This window comes from Magnolia sinica, chromosome 5 (assembly GCF_029962835.1).
Source record: "Magnolia sinica isolate HGM2019 chromosome 5, MsV1, whole genome shotgun sequence".
NCBI classification, from domain to species: Eukaryota; Viridiplantae; Streptophyta; class Magnoliopsida; order Magnoliales; family Magnoliaceae; genus Magnolia; species Magnolia sinica.
The window spans coordinates 110,481,637-110,494,074 of NC_080577.1; the positions used below are offsets into that span (position 1 = coordinate 110,481,637).

Genomic DNA, 12,438 nt, shown 5'->3' on the forward strand with positions numbered 1-12,438 from the left:
GTTCCCAGTTAAACTGGAAAACCAAATTGAAAGGAGGAAGGAAGTTGAGCAATGGGTGATCACACTGGCATTTCCCTTCGGGGGACGCCTGGATCGAGGGACGAGAACACCTGGCATTTATGCATTTCTGCCGACAGAGATGATCACGAACTTTCCATTTATAGTTCAGGCAGATTTCATTCTAGCATCATCAAGAGAAACCATACCCTTGAATAATGTGTGGAACAAAGGCATTCTTGACTGTGTGGCCTCCGCTTTCGTAAATGCTTTCATCTCTCTTGTGAAAGAAACAGAGAATGAACCCACATCTTCCCTCCTGTGGATCTTCAATTTCTTGCCAGTAAAAAGCTCTTCATTCAAGGAGCTGAACACTGTGCGAGAGGAAATAAGAGCGAAGGTGATGATGGAGAATATAATACCATAAGAATCATACACACAGCAAAAGCAATTCTGCAAGCCCAGTGAAGTGGGCCGGCTAATGCCCGCATTCTGGAATATCTTGATCGAGGCGAGGGCACAAGGCATGTGCTTGCAGAATCTTTCATCCCATGGGACCTACATTCTGAACTCAGAATTCCATAAGGCTCAATACAATGATGTCCTGGGTTTCTTGGGTGTGAGGCCAATCGACAATGAATGGTATGCAACATGCATCAAGAGCTTGAATCTAGTAATGGGTGTTTCCGAGGATCTTTATGTGGAGCTGCTATCCTTTCTCGCAGACAATTGGAAGATTTTCAGGAAGACTGATATCAGTAACATACCCCTACTGAAATACGTTGATCGGAACTGCAAGCAATCCTTGTTAAGCATCAACTACGGAGCCAAGACGCATAGCAATAGGATATGTTTTTCATCCAACGCCAAACATGTTTCGTGGCTTATCAATTGGAACCATGAATTCCGATGTGCTACAGACTGTTTCTTCATCCCAAAAAGCACAGACAAGGCTTTCAGATTGTCTCCGAAGAAGAAAACAATATGGAAATGGCTTCTTCAGTATGCTAGAGTGCGCAGTCTGACTGTATTTAGATACGGAAATCTTCTCGCCAATGCAGTGAGGAATGATAGACAGCTTGTTATAGCTTTCACCCACTTCTTATATCACTCCCTCTCAAAGAAATACTTCTCGGAACAGGAAGTCTCTCAGCTGTGCGCCAACATGCCGCTTGTAGATAATTACAGCCAGGTGACTGCACAAAGGAGACGGGTCCTCGTCCCTGCCGATGGCAGCAAGTGGGTTGGATTGCTGTGTTCGAACCCGTGGAGAGGAGAGAAGTACGTCGAACTGAGTGAAGATTATATCCAGGAGGGCTATTTTGCAGGTCAACATTCGTCCAAGCAACAGCTGATGAAGTTCATGGAGGATTATGTTGAAGCTTCTGACATACCCAATCTCTGTCCTCCTGATGCTGCTTTCCCTACTGTATCATCTCTGTTGACAAAGGAAAATGCGTTTCTGCTCTTGGAATGGATTCAGAATTTGATATCTAAGGGGGTGGAGATTCCTGGCAGGTTCTTGCAATGCATCAAGGAGGGGAGTTGGCTGAAAACGTCTGTCGGTTACAAGCCTCCCTCAGAAACATTCCTATTGAGCTCTGACTGGGGAAGCCTACATCAGATGGAGTCTGTGCTGGTCGATATCCCCTTGATCGACCAGGGATTCTATGGCTACAGGATCAATTACTACAAGGAAGAGCTGAGAATAATGGGGGTAATGTTCGAGAATGGGGAAGTGTGTCAGTTCATCGGCGACTGGCTCACAAAGCTAGCCAATTCCACGAGGCTAACGAGAGGGAACGTGATATCGATGTTGCAGATGATAAGGTTCATGCAGGAGAATTATTTGTTACGGGAGGAATTCATCAAAAGTGTCAAAGACGGGCATTGGCTACGGACTATTCATGGTGACAGATCTCCGGTGGGGTCTATTTTATATGGCCCCGAATGGAAAGCTGCATCAGAGATCAGCAATCTGCCCTTCATCGATGAAGAATACTACGGCGAAGATATACTGTGCTATAAAACAGAGCTTCAGTTGCTTGGTGTTGTAGTTGGCTTTGATGCGAATTACCACATAGTAGTCAAGCACTTTGACTTGCCTATGTCTTTAACTTCTCTGTCAGCAGATAGTGTTCTTTTGATATTCGAGTGCATTCGAAATTCAAGATCGTCCAACAAGATCACAAGGAAGCTTAAAGATCAGAAATGGGTAAAGACCAATCTCGGTTACCAGTCACCGGCCACTTCTTTCTTGTTTGTGTTGGAATATTTAGTTGAATTAAATAGACTATTAAAAATCGAGAACCAAAAAGGAAAATAATTTTGAGAAAGAAGAACTTATTGAATGAGTCGAGGCGTGGTGAGTCACTCGGCTTGAAATCGAATTTGCTCCCCTTGGGCAGCGTCCCAAGTGCAACAGTTTCGAGCAATCGACCTCCAGGATACAACGACTATGACCCGGTCCCGGTGCACTCACTTGTACACGGGCTCGAACCACTTGCGGTTTAATCCGAAAGTGTTGAGTTGACTCGGCGATGAACTCAGTAGAAAATGCTTAAAACCGAATATCAGAGAGTGTTTTATAAGAGAAGGATTTTTCATATATTTGAAACTGGAATCGGATGTCTTTTTATAGACTCCGAAGTGGTGCATAAGCACCCTTTTCAAAAGGTTAGGTCCGTTGGGTTTAAACCCAACCGAGGCGACCAACCGGAAGGGACGCATCTCTCTGGTTTAAAACGAAAAGGCGCAAGTGCGAGTACACTCCCGCATATACAGTCCTGCGAGTACCCATACACACACCCACGCGAGTACACACACACCGCACCCGCACCCGCACCCGCACCCGCGCCCGCGCCCAGCCCAGCCCGTCCCGTCCCGTCGCGTCGCGCACGCGGGCTCGGCTCGGCTCGGCACGGCACGGCTCGGCTCGGCGCGCGCGCGCGTGTGTGGTCAATGGCATAGATTAGAGCTATTGGCATAGCCCCCCCACAGGACCAAATTCACATGCCCCCTGAAAGGGGCTCAAGCCCTAAGCAAAAATACTATCTTATATACAAGATAGTTAACTTTGTGAAATCCGATGTGGGACAAAACCCCAAACTCAAAAGTACTACAATTTCAAAATTGGAGGGAAATTACCGAAAATTTGAAAATTCAAATTTTACTACTATTTTAAAACAAAATATAACAATCCCCTACATGTTTTAAAATAAAACCCTTTCGGATTAAAGCGTAATAGTTGTGCAATGGTGCCGGTGTCACTATAGACTTGAACCGACATTAGAGTAAGCAAGACAGGTCTACAGGAATCAGGTGACACCATAGTCTTGAACATGAATCCTTTTAATGTAAATCGCAAGTACATGCCACTCACACAACTCTTCCTCTGCAAGTGATTCTGCGGTTCGGTGCGTTTCGGCCATACACCATTACCTGGATTTCATGAGTGCTCTAGAGAATTCGCCTAGATTCTCATAGGAAGCGGCCTCCACCTCCACACCCATATAGGTGAATTCCATCAAGTGTATGTAGCAACTGTATACACCACCAAATATATGGCTATGGATTCATTAAGAGTTCTAACAACTCATCCTTCTACGTTGCTGCTCGCACTGTACACCATAGAAGGGGCTCATACAACTCAGTGCAATCGTCTACCTCGTGTCTTGTTGTTTACCCATTGAACCTATCTCATGGGATCTCCACTTGTATAGGTTGGGTTGCCGACACTGGCAGCTCATATATTAGGCTCAGCCCCATTCCCTTCGATGTATCATTGACTAACCTTTTAGATAGTCCTTTGGTCAGAGGATCTGCTAGATTCTTTTCTGACCTCACAAAGTCAATAGATATGACTCCATCACGCAACATATGTTTCACTATGTTGTGTCTGAGTCTAATATGTCTGCCCTTTCCATTATATATTTTACTCTTTGCTTTGGCTATAGCTTGACAGTCACGATGAATAGATACGGCCGATATAGGTTTTGGCCACAATGGTATATCATTAAGAGATTTCTAAGCCACTCCTGATCAACCTTTTCTAAGGCAATAAACTCGGATTCCATAGTAGACCGAGCCATACATGTTCGCTTGGTAGACTTCCAAGAGATGCTCCTCCACCTAAAGTGAAGACATATCCACTCGTGGATTTTGTCTCATCTGAATCACTAATCCAGTTAGCATCACTGTATCCTTCTAATACAGCAGGAAAACCACTATAATGTAAACCATAGGCTATACTGCCTTTTAGGTATCTCAAAATCCTAGACAAAGCATTCCAATGCTCTTTTCCAGGGTTATGTGTATATCTACTTAGCCTTCCTACTGCAAAAGCTATGTCTGGTCTAGTGCAGTTTGTTAGATACATAAGGCTACCAATTATTCTGGAATACTCCAATTGAGACACACTATTTTCTGTATTCTTCATGAGAGTCACACTATAATCATAAGAAGTAAGGTAAACAATCAAAATGGTTAAACTTTCTCAATATCTTCTCAATGTAATGAGATTGAGATAATATAATAACACCATTTTTTCTGGTTACTTCAATACCCAAGATTACACTAGCCTCTCCTAAGTCTTTCATGTCAAACTTAGATGACAAGAATTTCTTAGTTGTATTAACTAATTTAATATTAGTTCCAAAAATAAGCATGTCATCAACATAAAGGCATATAATAACATAATCATTTTCAGAAATTTTACTATATACACATCTATCTACATCATTTATATGATAACCATTTGATTTTAAAACACCATCAAATTTTTCATGCCATTGTTTAGGAGCCTGTTTTAAACCATATAATGATTTAATTAGTCTACATACTTTATTTTCTTTTCCTGATATCTTATAACCCTCAGGTTGTTCCATATATATTTCTTCTTCTAAGTCTCCATTTAGAAAAGCTGTCTTAACGTCCATCTGGTGTACCACCAGTTTATATATGGAGGCTATCGCTATTAAAACCCTGATAGTTGTAATTCTAGTTACGGGAGAGTATGTATCAAAGTAATCTATTCCTTCTTTTTGTTTAAAGTCTTTCGCTACCAACTTAGCCTTAAACTTATCAATAGTCCCATCTGGTTTTAGTTTCTTTCTAAACACCCATTTACAACCTATTGGTTTATTTCCAGGTGGTAGGTCTACAATTTCCCAAGTGTTATTAGATATAATAGATTCTAACTCATCATTTATTGCTTCCTTCCAAAAGGTTGCATCTGGAGAGTTAATTGCTTCTATATAGGTTGTAGGATCATCTTCTACTAAGAAAGTGAAAAAACCATCTCCTAGGTTAGTTTCTCTTCTAACCCTAGTACTTTTTCTTAGTTGTATCTCTTCTACTACTTTCTCGTATGCATTTTTACTAGTAGATGTAATATCTGATTCATTTACTTCCTTCATTCCTATAGATTTAGATTTCATAGGAAATATGTTCTCAAAGAACTCTGCATCCCTAGCTTCTATAATTGTATTAGGATCTAGAATATTATCCTTAGTTTTTAAAACTAAAAACCTATAGGCCGCACTATTTTGTGCGTAACCTATAAATACACGGTTGGTCGTTTTAGGACCTAACTTTCTTTTCTTAGTTTCAGGTAATCCTACTTTAGCAAGACACCCCCACACTTTAATATATTTGTAACTAGGAACATGATTCTTCCATAGTTTATATGGTGTTTGTTCAGAAGATTTAGAAGGAATCCTATTTAGAATATAACAAGCAGATAGAATTGCTTCTCTCCACATATTTGAGGGTAAGCCTGAACTATTTAACATAGCATTCATCATCTCTTTTAGAGTTCTATTTTTACGTTCTGCTATTCCATTCTGTTCTGGTGTATAAGGAGCTGTAGTTTCGTGAACTATTCCATTCTTTTCACATAATTCTTTAAATTGAGAAGATTCATATTCACCTCCTCTATCTGTTCTAAGTCTTTTAATTTTTATATTTAACTGATTTTCAACTTCAATTTTGTATTTAGAAAAAGCATCTAAAGCTTCATCTCTATTGCTTAACAAATATACTCTAGTGAACCTATAGTAGTCATCTACAAAAGTTATATAATAGCTTTTTCCACCTCTAGACATGTGATTTCTAAAATCACTTAAGTCACTGTGTATTAACTCTAATAGAACAGATGATCTTTGTATTTATTTAAAGAGTTTTCTAATAAATTTTGATTCGACACATGTTTCACATTTGTCGAATTCTTCATTAGATATATTAGGTAATAAACATAATCTTTTCATTTTCTTCAAAGATGCTATATTCACATGACCTAATCTACTATGCCATAGATAAAAAGGTTCAACGATATAAACAAAACTGAATGTCTTCTTATTATTGTCATTGGATACATTTATAATGAATAAACCATCGTTACAGTATTCCTTACCAACAAAAGTTTCATTCTTAGTCATTACAAGCTTATCTGAATCAAATACTAACTTGACACCAGCCTTATTGAGGAGTGAACCAGAGACTAAGTTTCTTCTAATGTCGGGCACATGTAAGACATCATTCAACATCAGAGTCTTTCCAGAAGTGAGTTTTAGAAGTACTTTCTCTTTCCCTATAACTGGATACGTTCTAGCATTACCCATGAACACCTATTCATCATCTTCTGATACTTGGTAGGAGGTAAACATGCTATGATCCTTGCACACGTGCCTAGTTGCACCAGTGTCTAGCACCCATTCCAAGTTGTCTATAAGGAAGACTTCTGACACCACAACTACTACCATATCAGACTCATTGCCTGTTTCTGTAAGATTAGCCTGCAGCTTATCTTTGTTTTTCTTAAGCCTGTAGGTTTTGACATGATGTCCAGGTTTTTCACAGTTGTAGCAGTTTCCATTTTTCTTGAATTGATTGTTTGCATTCTTCTTTTTTATCCTGCATTCATTTGCATAATGTCCAGGTTTGCCACAGTTATGACAGTTGCCCTTTTTCTTATTATTTGCCCGACTTGATTCCACAAGATTCGCCTTTGAATCTATCTCATTTTTATTTTTCTTTTGGTCCCTGATTCTATTGGTCTCCTCTATTCGTATGTGTACGATACTGGTTTCCAAAGAAACATCATTCTTTTTATGTTTCATTCTATTCTTATATTCTTTCCAGGAGGGCAGTAACTTTTCTATTAGCGCTCTTGACAAAAACACTTCATTCAACTTAATTCCTTCTGTTAATAGTTCGTGAACTAGACTTTGAAAATCATGAATCTGATTTGTGATAAGTATATCGTCTGTCATTTCATAATGAAGGAAATTAGCAATTGCATATTTCTTAACGCCTGCATCTTCTAATATGTATTTCTTTTCCAAAACAGTCCATATATCTTTAACAGACACGTAAGAAGCATACACATCATATAGTTCATTGGATAAAGAGTTTAGAATATAGTTTTTACAATTATTTCCATCTGTTACTTCAGTTTGATTTGCTGGATATATAGTAAATGATTCAGATAAAATGTATAAAACTTTTAAGGTGGTCAATGCGAACATCAGTTTTTGTTTCCACCGTTTAAATGATTGTCCAGCGAACGGTTCGATTTTGGCTAACTCAACAGAAGCATTTACTGTTACTGTAGCCATAGTCTATGTAATTCAACAAATTCAATTTCAAGATTGTTGGAATATTTGGTTGAATTAAATAGATAATTAAAATTGAGAACCAAAAAAGGAAAATAAATTTTGAGAAAAAAGAACTTATTGAATTGAGTCGAGGCGTGACTTAGTCACTCGGCTTGAAATCGAATTTGCTCCCCTTGGACAGCGTCCCAAGTGCAACAGGTTTCCAAAACAATCGACCTCCAGGATACAACGACTATGACCAGGTCCCAGCGGTGCACTCACTTGTACACGGGCTTGAACTACTTGCAGTTTAATCCGAAAGTGCTGAGTTGACTCAGCGATGAACTCAGCAGAAAATGCTTAAAACCGAATATCAGAGAGTGTTTTATAAGAGAAGGATTTTTCATATATTTGAAACTGGAATCGGATGTCTTTTTATAGACTCCGAAGTGGTGCATAAGCACCCTTTTCAAAAGGTTAGGTCCGTTGGGTTTAAACCCAACCGAGGCGACCAACCGGAAGGGACGCATCTCTCTGGTTTAAAACGAAAAGGCGCAAGTGCGAGTACACTCCCGCATATACAGTCCTGCGAGTACCCATACACACACCCACGCGAGTACACACACACCGCACCCGCACCCGCACCCGCACCCACGCCCACGCCCACGTGCACACGGACTCGGCTCGGCGCGCGCGCGCGCGTGTGTGATCAATGGCATAGATTAGAGCTATTGGCATAGCCCCCCCACAGGACCAAATTCACATGCCCCCTGAAAGGGGCTCAAGCCCTAAGCAAAAATACTATCTTATATACAAGATAGTTTACCTTTTCAAATCCGATGTGGGACAAAACCCACAACACAAAAGTACTACAATTTCAAAATTGGAGGGAAATTATCGAAAATTTGAAAATTCAAATTTTACTACTATTTTAAAACAAAATATAACAGTTTGATCCTGAATGGAGATGCCTTTTGAAGATTGTTAATGAAATGCCATTGATCGATGAAGGATTTTATGGGAGTGGGATCCGCTTATACAAGGATGAATTGGAAGCGGCTGGGGTAGTTGTAACACTACAAGGAGTGTCTATGGCAGTCACTCGTCGTTTCAAAGAGCTCACTAAGACATCTTCCATTGGAAAAGAAAATGTGCTAGCACTGCTAGCATGTTATCGACACCTAAAGGAAGCAAAACATAGCTTCCCCCCAGAGCTATTCAACTGCATACACGAAGAAAAATGGCTGCAGACCCGCTCCCATGGCTTGCAATCTCCAAAGGAATCAATACTGTTTGATGCAGAATGGGAATCTATCTGTGCGATCGCGATCCTCCCTTTCATCGACGACAGCGAAGCATGCTATGGAAAAGATATCCATCAATATAGAAATGAGCTGAAGGATTTTGGCACTGTAGTCAAATTCGAAGATGGATCGAGGTTCGTAGCTGCCAGTCTTAGTATTCAAAACCCGAGAGAAATAACTCCCGCAAGCGTGCTGTCACTGCTGAAATGCATTCGGTGCTTACAGGAGCAGAGCAGTGCCTTACCAGAGAGTACTGCCTTACCAGAGAGTAGCTCCTTACCAGAAAGCAGCACCATACCAGAGAGCAGCGCCATACCAGAGAGCAGCACCTTACCAGAGCAGTTCATGCAACAAATCAATAAGAAGTGGCTGAAGACCCATATGGGTTATTGATCGCCAAGTAAATGTATGCTGTTTGATTCGAATTGGGTTTCTCTAGAATGCAAAGATGGGCCATTCATTGATGAAACGTTTTATGGGACCGAAATTGCATCATATCGAAAAGAACTAAATGCGATCGGAGTGATTGTGGATTCTGAAAGTGGCTGCCCATTGCTTGCAGGCAACCTCAGTTGTCATTCTCAATCTACAGTCATAACTAGAATCTATGAGTATTTGAGCAAATTCAACTGGATCCCAGACAGTAAAGAAGCTAGCTGGATTTGGATACCGAATGGAAGCGACAATGGCGAATGGGTGGGCCCAAAAGGCTGTGTAATTCATGACGAGGATAATCTCTTCGGCATACAGTTGAGGGTTTTGGACAAGTATTACAAGGAAGATATACTTCGCTTCTTCTCCACGACGCTCGGAGTAAGCTCAAATCCAACTGTCGAAGATTACTGCAGTCTGTGGATTGATTGGGAAAAAACAGACTACAAAATGGGATACGAGGAGTGCCGCTCTTTCTGGGCATTTGTTGCAAAGCACTGGAATTCTGAGGTGGAGACGCTTCCCTCGAGCAGTATCTCAAAGGTGCCTGTGAAGATGGCTTCGGAGGAAATACGACTAGTAGACAAGCAAGACGTTTTCATCCCTGACGACCTGCAATTGAAGGATCTTTTCGAGGCGGCTTCTCAACAACCGATATTTGTCTGGTATCCACAACAGAGCTTGCCTTCTCTGTCTCACAATAAGCTCAATAAGATCTACAACTGCATTGGCGTTCGAACCATTTCTGAATCCGTTCAAAAGGACGAATCTTCCGCATTGAACAAGCTCAAATTCAAGAAATTAGATCAGAAATATGAGATGCTCCCAAACGGCTTGTTTCGAATTGCACTTGGATTTCTCTCGGATCCTTCATTTGAGATGCCCATGGATACAAGGCATCAGAAGGTGAAAAGCCTCCTCGGCGTCGAAATCTTCATTTTGGACGAACCCATTACAGTAAGCTACAATCTGCAACTGTCTTCAGGAAAGATCATCGAAACAAAAGCTGCACGAATGATTCGTTGGGATAGAGAGGATTCAAAGCTTTTCATTCAGAAAATGGATAAATCATCCTGCAACAAATCACGCATGGAATTTGCGACGTATTTCTCTGAAGTGATAGCTGAAGGGCTGTTATGGGAGGAGCCTGATTGGATTGCGGATCTCTGCGAGCTTATCAAGAATGGGTACTTGTTGGAATTCGAGGAGGAGGCAATCGAGTTCTTGTTGAGGGATAAGAACCTGCAGGTTTTCGTGGAGGATGAGGAGTTCCTGAAATCTGAATTCTCATCCGCATAGAGACTTTTGAGGCAGTGTTTGTAATGAAACTTTCTGTTATTGGTTTGGATGATTTGAAGATTGTGATTTTTTGTTTTGTTTTTTGTTTGGATTTTGAAGCTTTTGAAAGTTTTATTGTCAGGGGAAGTTGGTTCCTTGCTGTTGGATTTCTTTTCTATTTGGTCAGGACAAAGATGAGTCATGTTCCAGTTCAAATTCTTCCTATCTTGTTTAGGTGCAAGTCTATGTGGGGCCTACCATGATGTATGTGTTTCATCCATGCCGTGCATCCATTTTTACAGATCATTTTACGGCTTGATTTAAAAAATGAGAGGGATATAAATCTCAGGTGGACCACACCACAGGAAAACAATAGTGATTGGATATCCACCATTAAAATCCTCCTAAGGCCCACTGTGCTGTTTATTTGACATCCAATCTGTTGATTAGGTCATACAGACCTAGATGAAGGGAAAAACCAAAGATCAGCTTGATCCGAAACTTTTATAGTCCCCAAAAAGTTTTTAAGGGTCTACGGTCATTCAACACTGTTTCCTCTAATGTGGTCCACTTGAGAATGGGATATACCTCTTTTTTTACCTCATACCCTCAAATGATCTAAAAAAAATAGATGAACGGCAGGGATGAAACACATACATCATGGTGGGGCCCACAGAGCACCGACCACTAGCCATTGGCTGGTGGCAGGGGAAGTAGCCAATCCGTTTCCTTGGTTGGAGGGGTGGGGTCCATAGCTGCAAGTCTACGCTGGATTCCTCATATCCGGCTGTTTCTGTTGTGCATGGACGCGGTTTGGTTAGTGACCCTAACATCATCCGGCTTGCTGGTGTCAAAGCTCTGTGGCCCCACGATGATGTATTTGTTTTATCCATTTTCCAAGGTTATTTTAGGGTATGAGCCAAAAAATGAGGTAGATCCAAGTCTCAGATGGACCACACCACAGGAAAATAATGTGGATTGAATGTCCACCATTAAAAACTTTCATGGGCCCATTATAATGTTTATTTTCAATCCGACCTGTTGATAAGATCACTCAAACTTGGATGAATGGAAAACACATATATAAGCTTGATCCAAAAACTTCCGCGGACCTCAAAAAGTTTTTAACCATAAGTGTTCAAATCCCTGCTGTTTCCTACCGTGTGGTCCAGATAAGATTTGGATCTACCTCATTTTTGGGTCATGCCCTAAAATGAGCAGACAAAATGGATGGATGGCATGAATAAAATAGATACATCATGGTGGGGCCCACAGACTTCGACACCAGCCAGCTGGCTGGTGCTGTGGTCCCTGGCGAAATCACGTCCTTTGTTCATAGGTGGGCTGCCCTGGGCCCCACAGGATTTCAGGCTATTAAGTAGAAAGAAATTGTATTGGATTGTGAGAACTGATCATCTACAACGTCTCATCTTTTCTGCATACATGCAACTTGTGTAGGAGATCTGGTCTTAGCAAGAACGTGGCTGTCATCGGTAAGAAAACCTTTCGAAGAAATCAGGCCGAGGCTAATCCACCATTCGGTGTGCCCCACCGATGCGTTGATTTAGATCTGCTTTTGTACATGATTCCAACGGTGTGGCCCACCTGGTGAAGTAACCGTTCTGATTTTTGTTCCATGTGATATTCATGTTAGAGTCTAACATTTGCATGGTGTAGATGGTAGATGCTGGCAGGAGTGATCAGCTGCATGACAAGCTAGAGGGTGTCAATATGGACCATTTTCCCTTATTTTATTTGATTTGTAACCATTCATTAGCTGGCCATAAGATAAATCAAATTATCTGACGAGCCTTTAAGCAAAGTCACCTCCA

The 12,438-nt window shown here is 40.9% G+C and overlaps 1 protein-coding gene across 1 annotated transcript; it reads left to right on the forward strand.

The window, feature by feature from the left end:
* Positions 1 to 478: 478 nt before the first annotated feature.
* On the forward strand, positions 479 to 9,289 carry LOC131247154 (uncharacterized). The gene is made up of 2 exons (XM_058247586.1): positions 479 to 2,212; positions 8,543 to 9,289. Exons 1-2 carry the CDS (start codon positions 479 to 481, stop codon positions 9,287 to 9,289), a joined length of 2,481 nt encoding a protein of 826 aa, XP_058103569.1.
* Positions 9,290 to 12,438: the final 3,149 nt, after the last annotated feature.

What these genes read in the sequence shown, in the direction of transcription:
- LOC131247154 (XM_058247586.1), top strand. Translation starts at nt 479, where the DNA reads ATGCCCGCATTCTGGAATATCTTGATCGAGGCGAGGGCACAAGGCATG. An exon ending in AGCTTAAAGATCAGAAATGG is followed by an intron (nt 2,213 to 8,542) that starts GTAAAGACCAAT and finishes AAAATATAACAG; the next exon opens with TTTGATCCTGAATGGAGATG.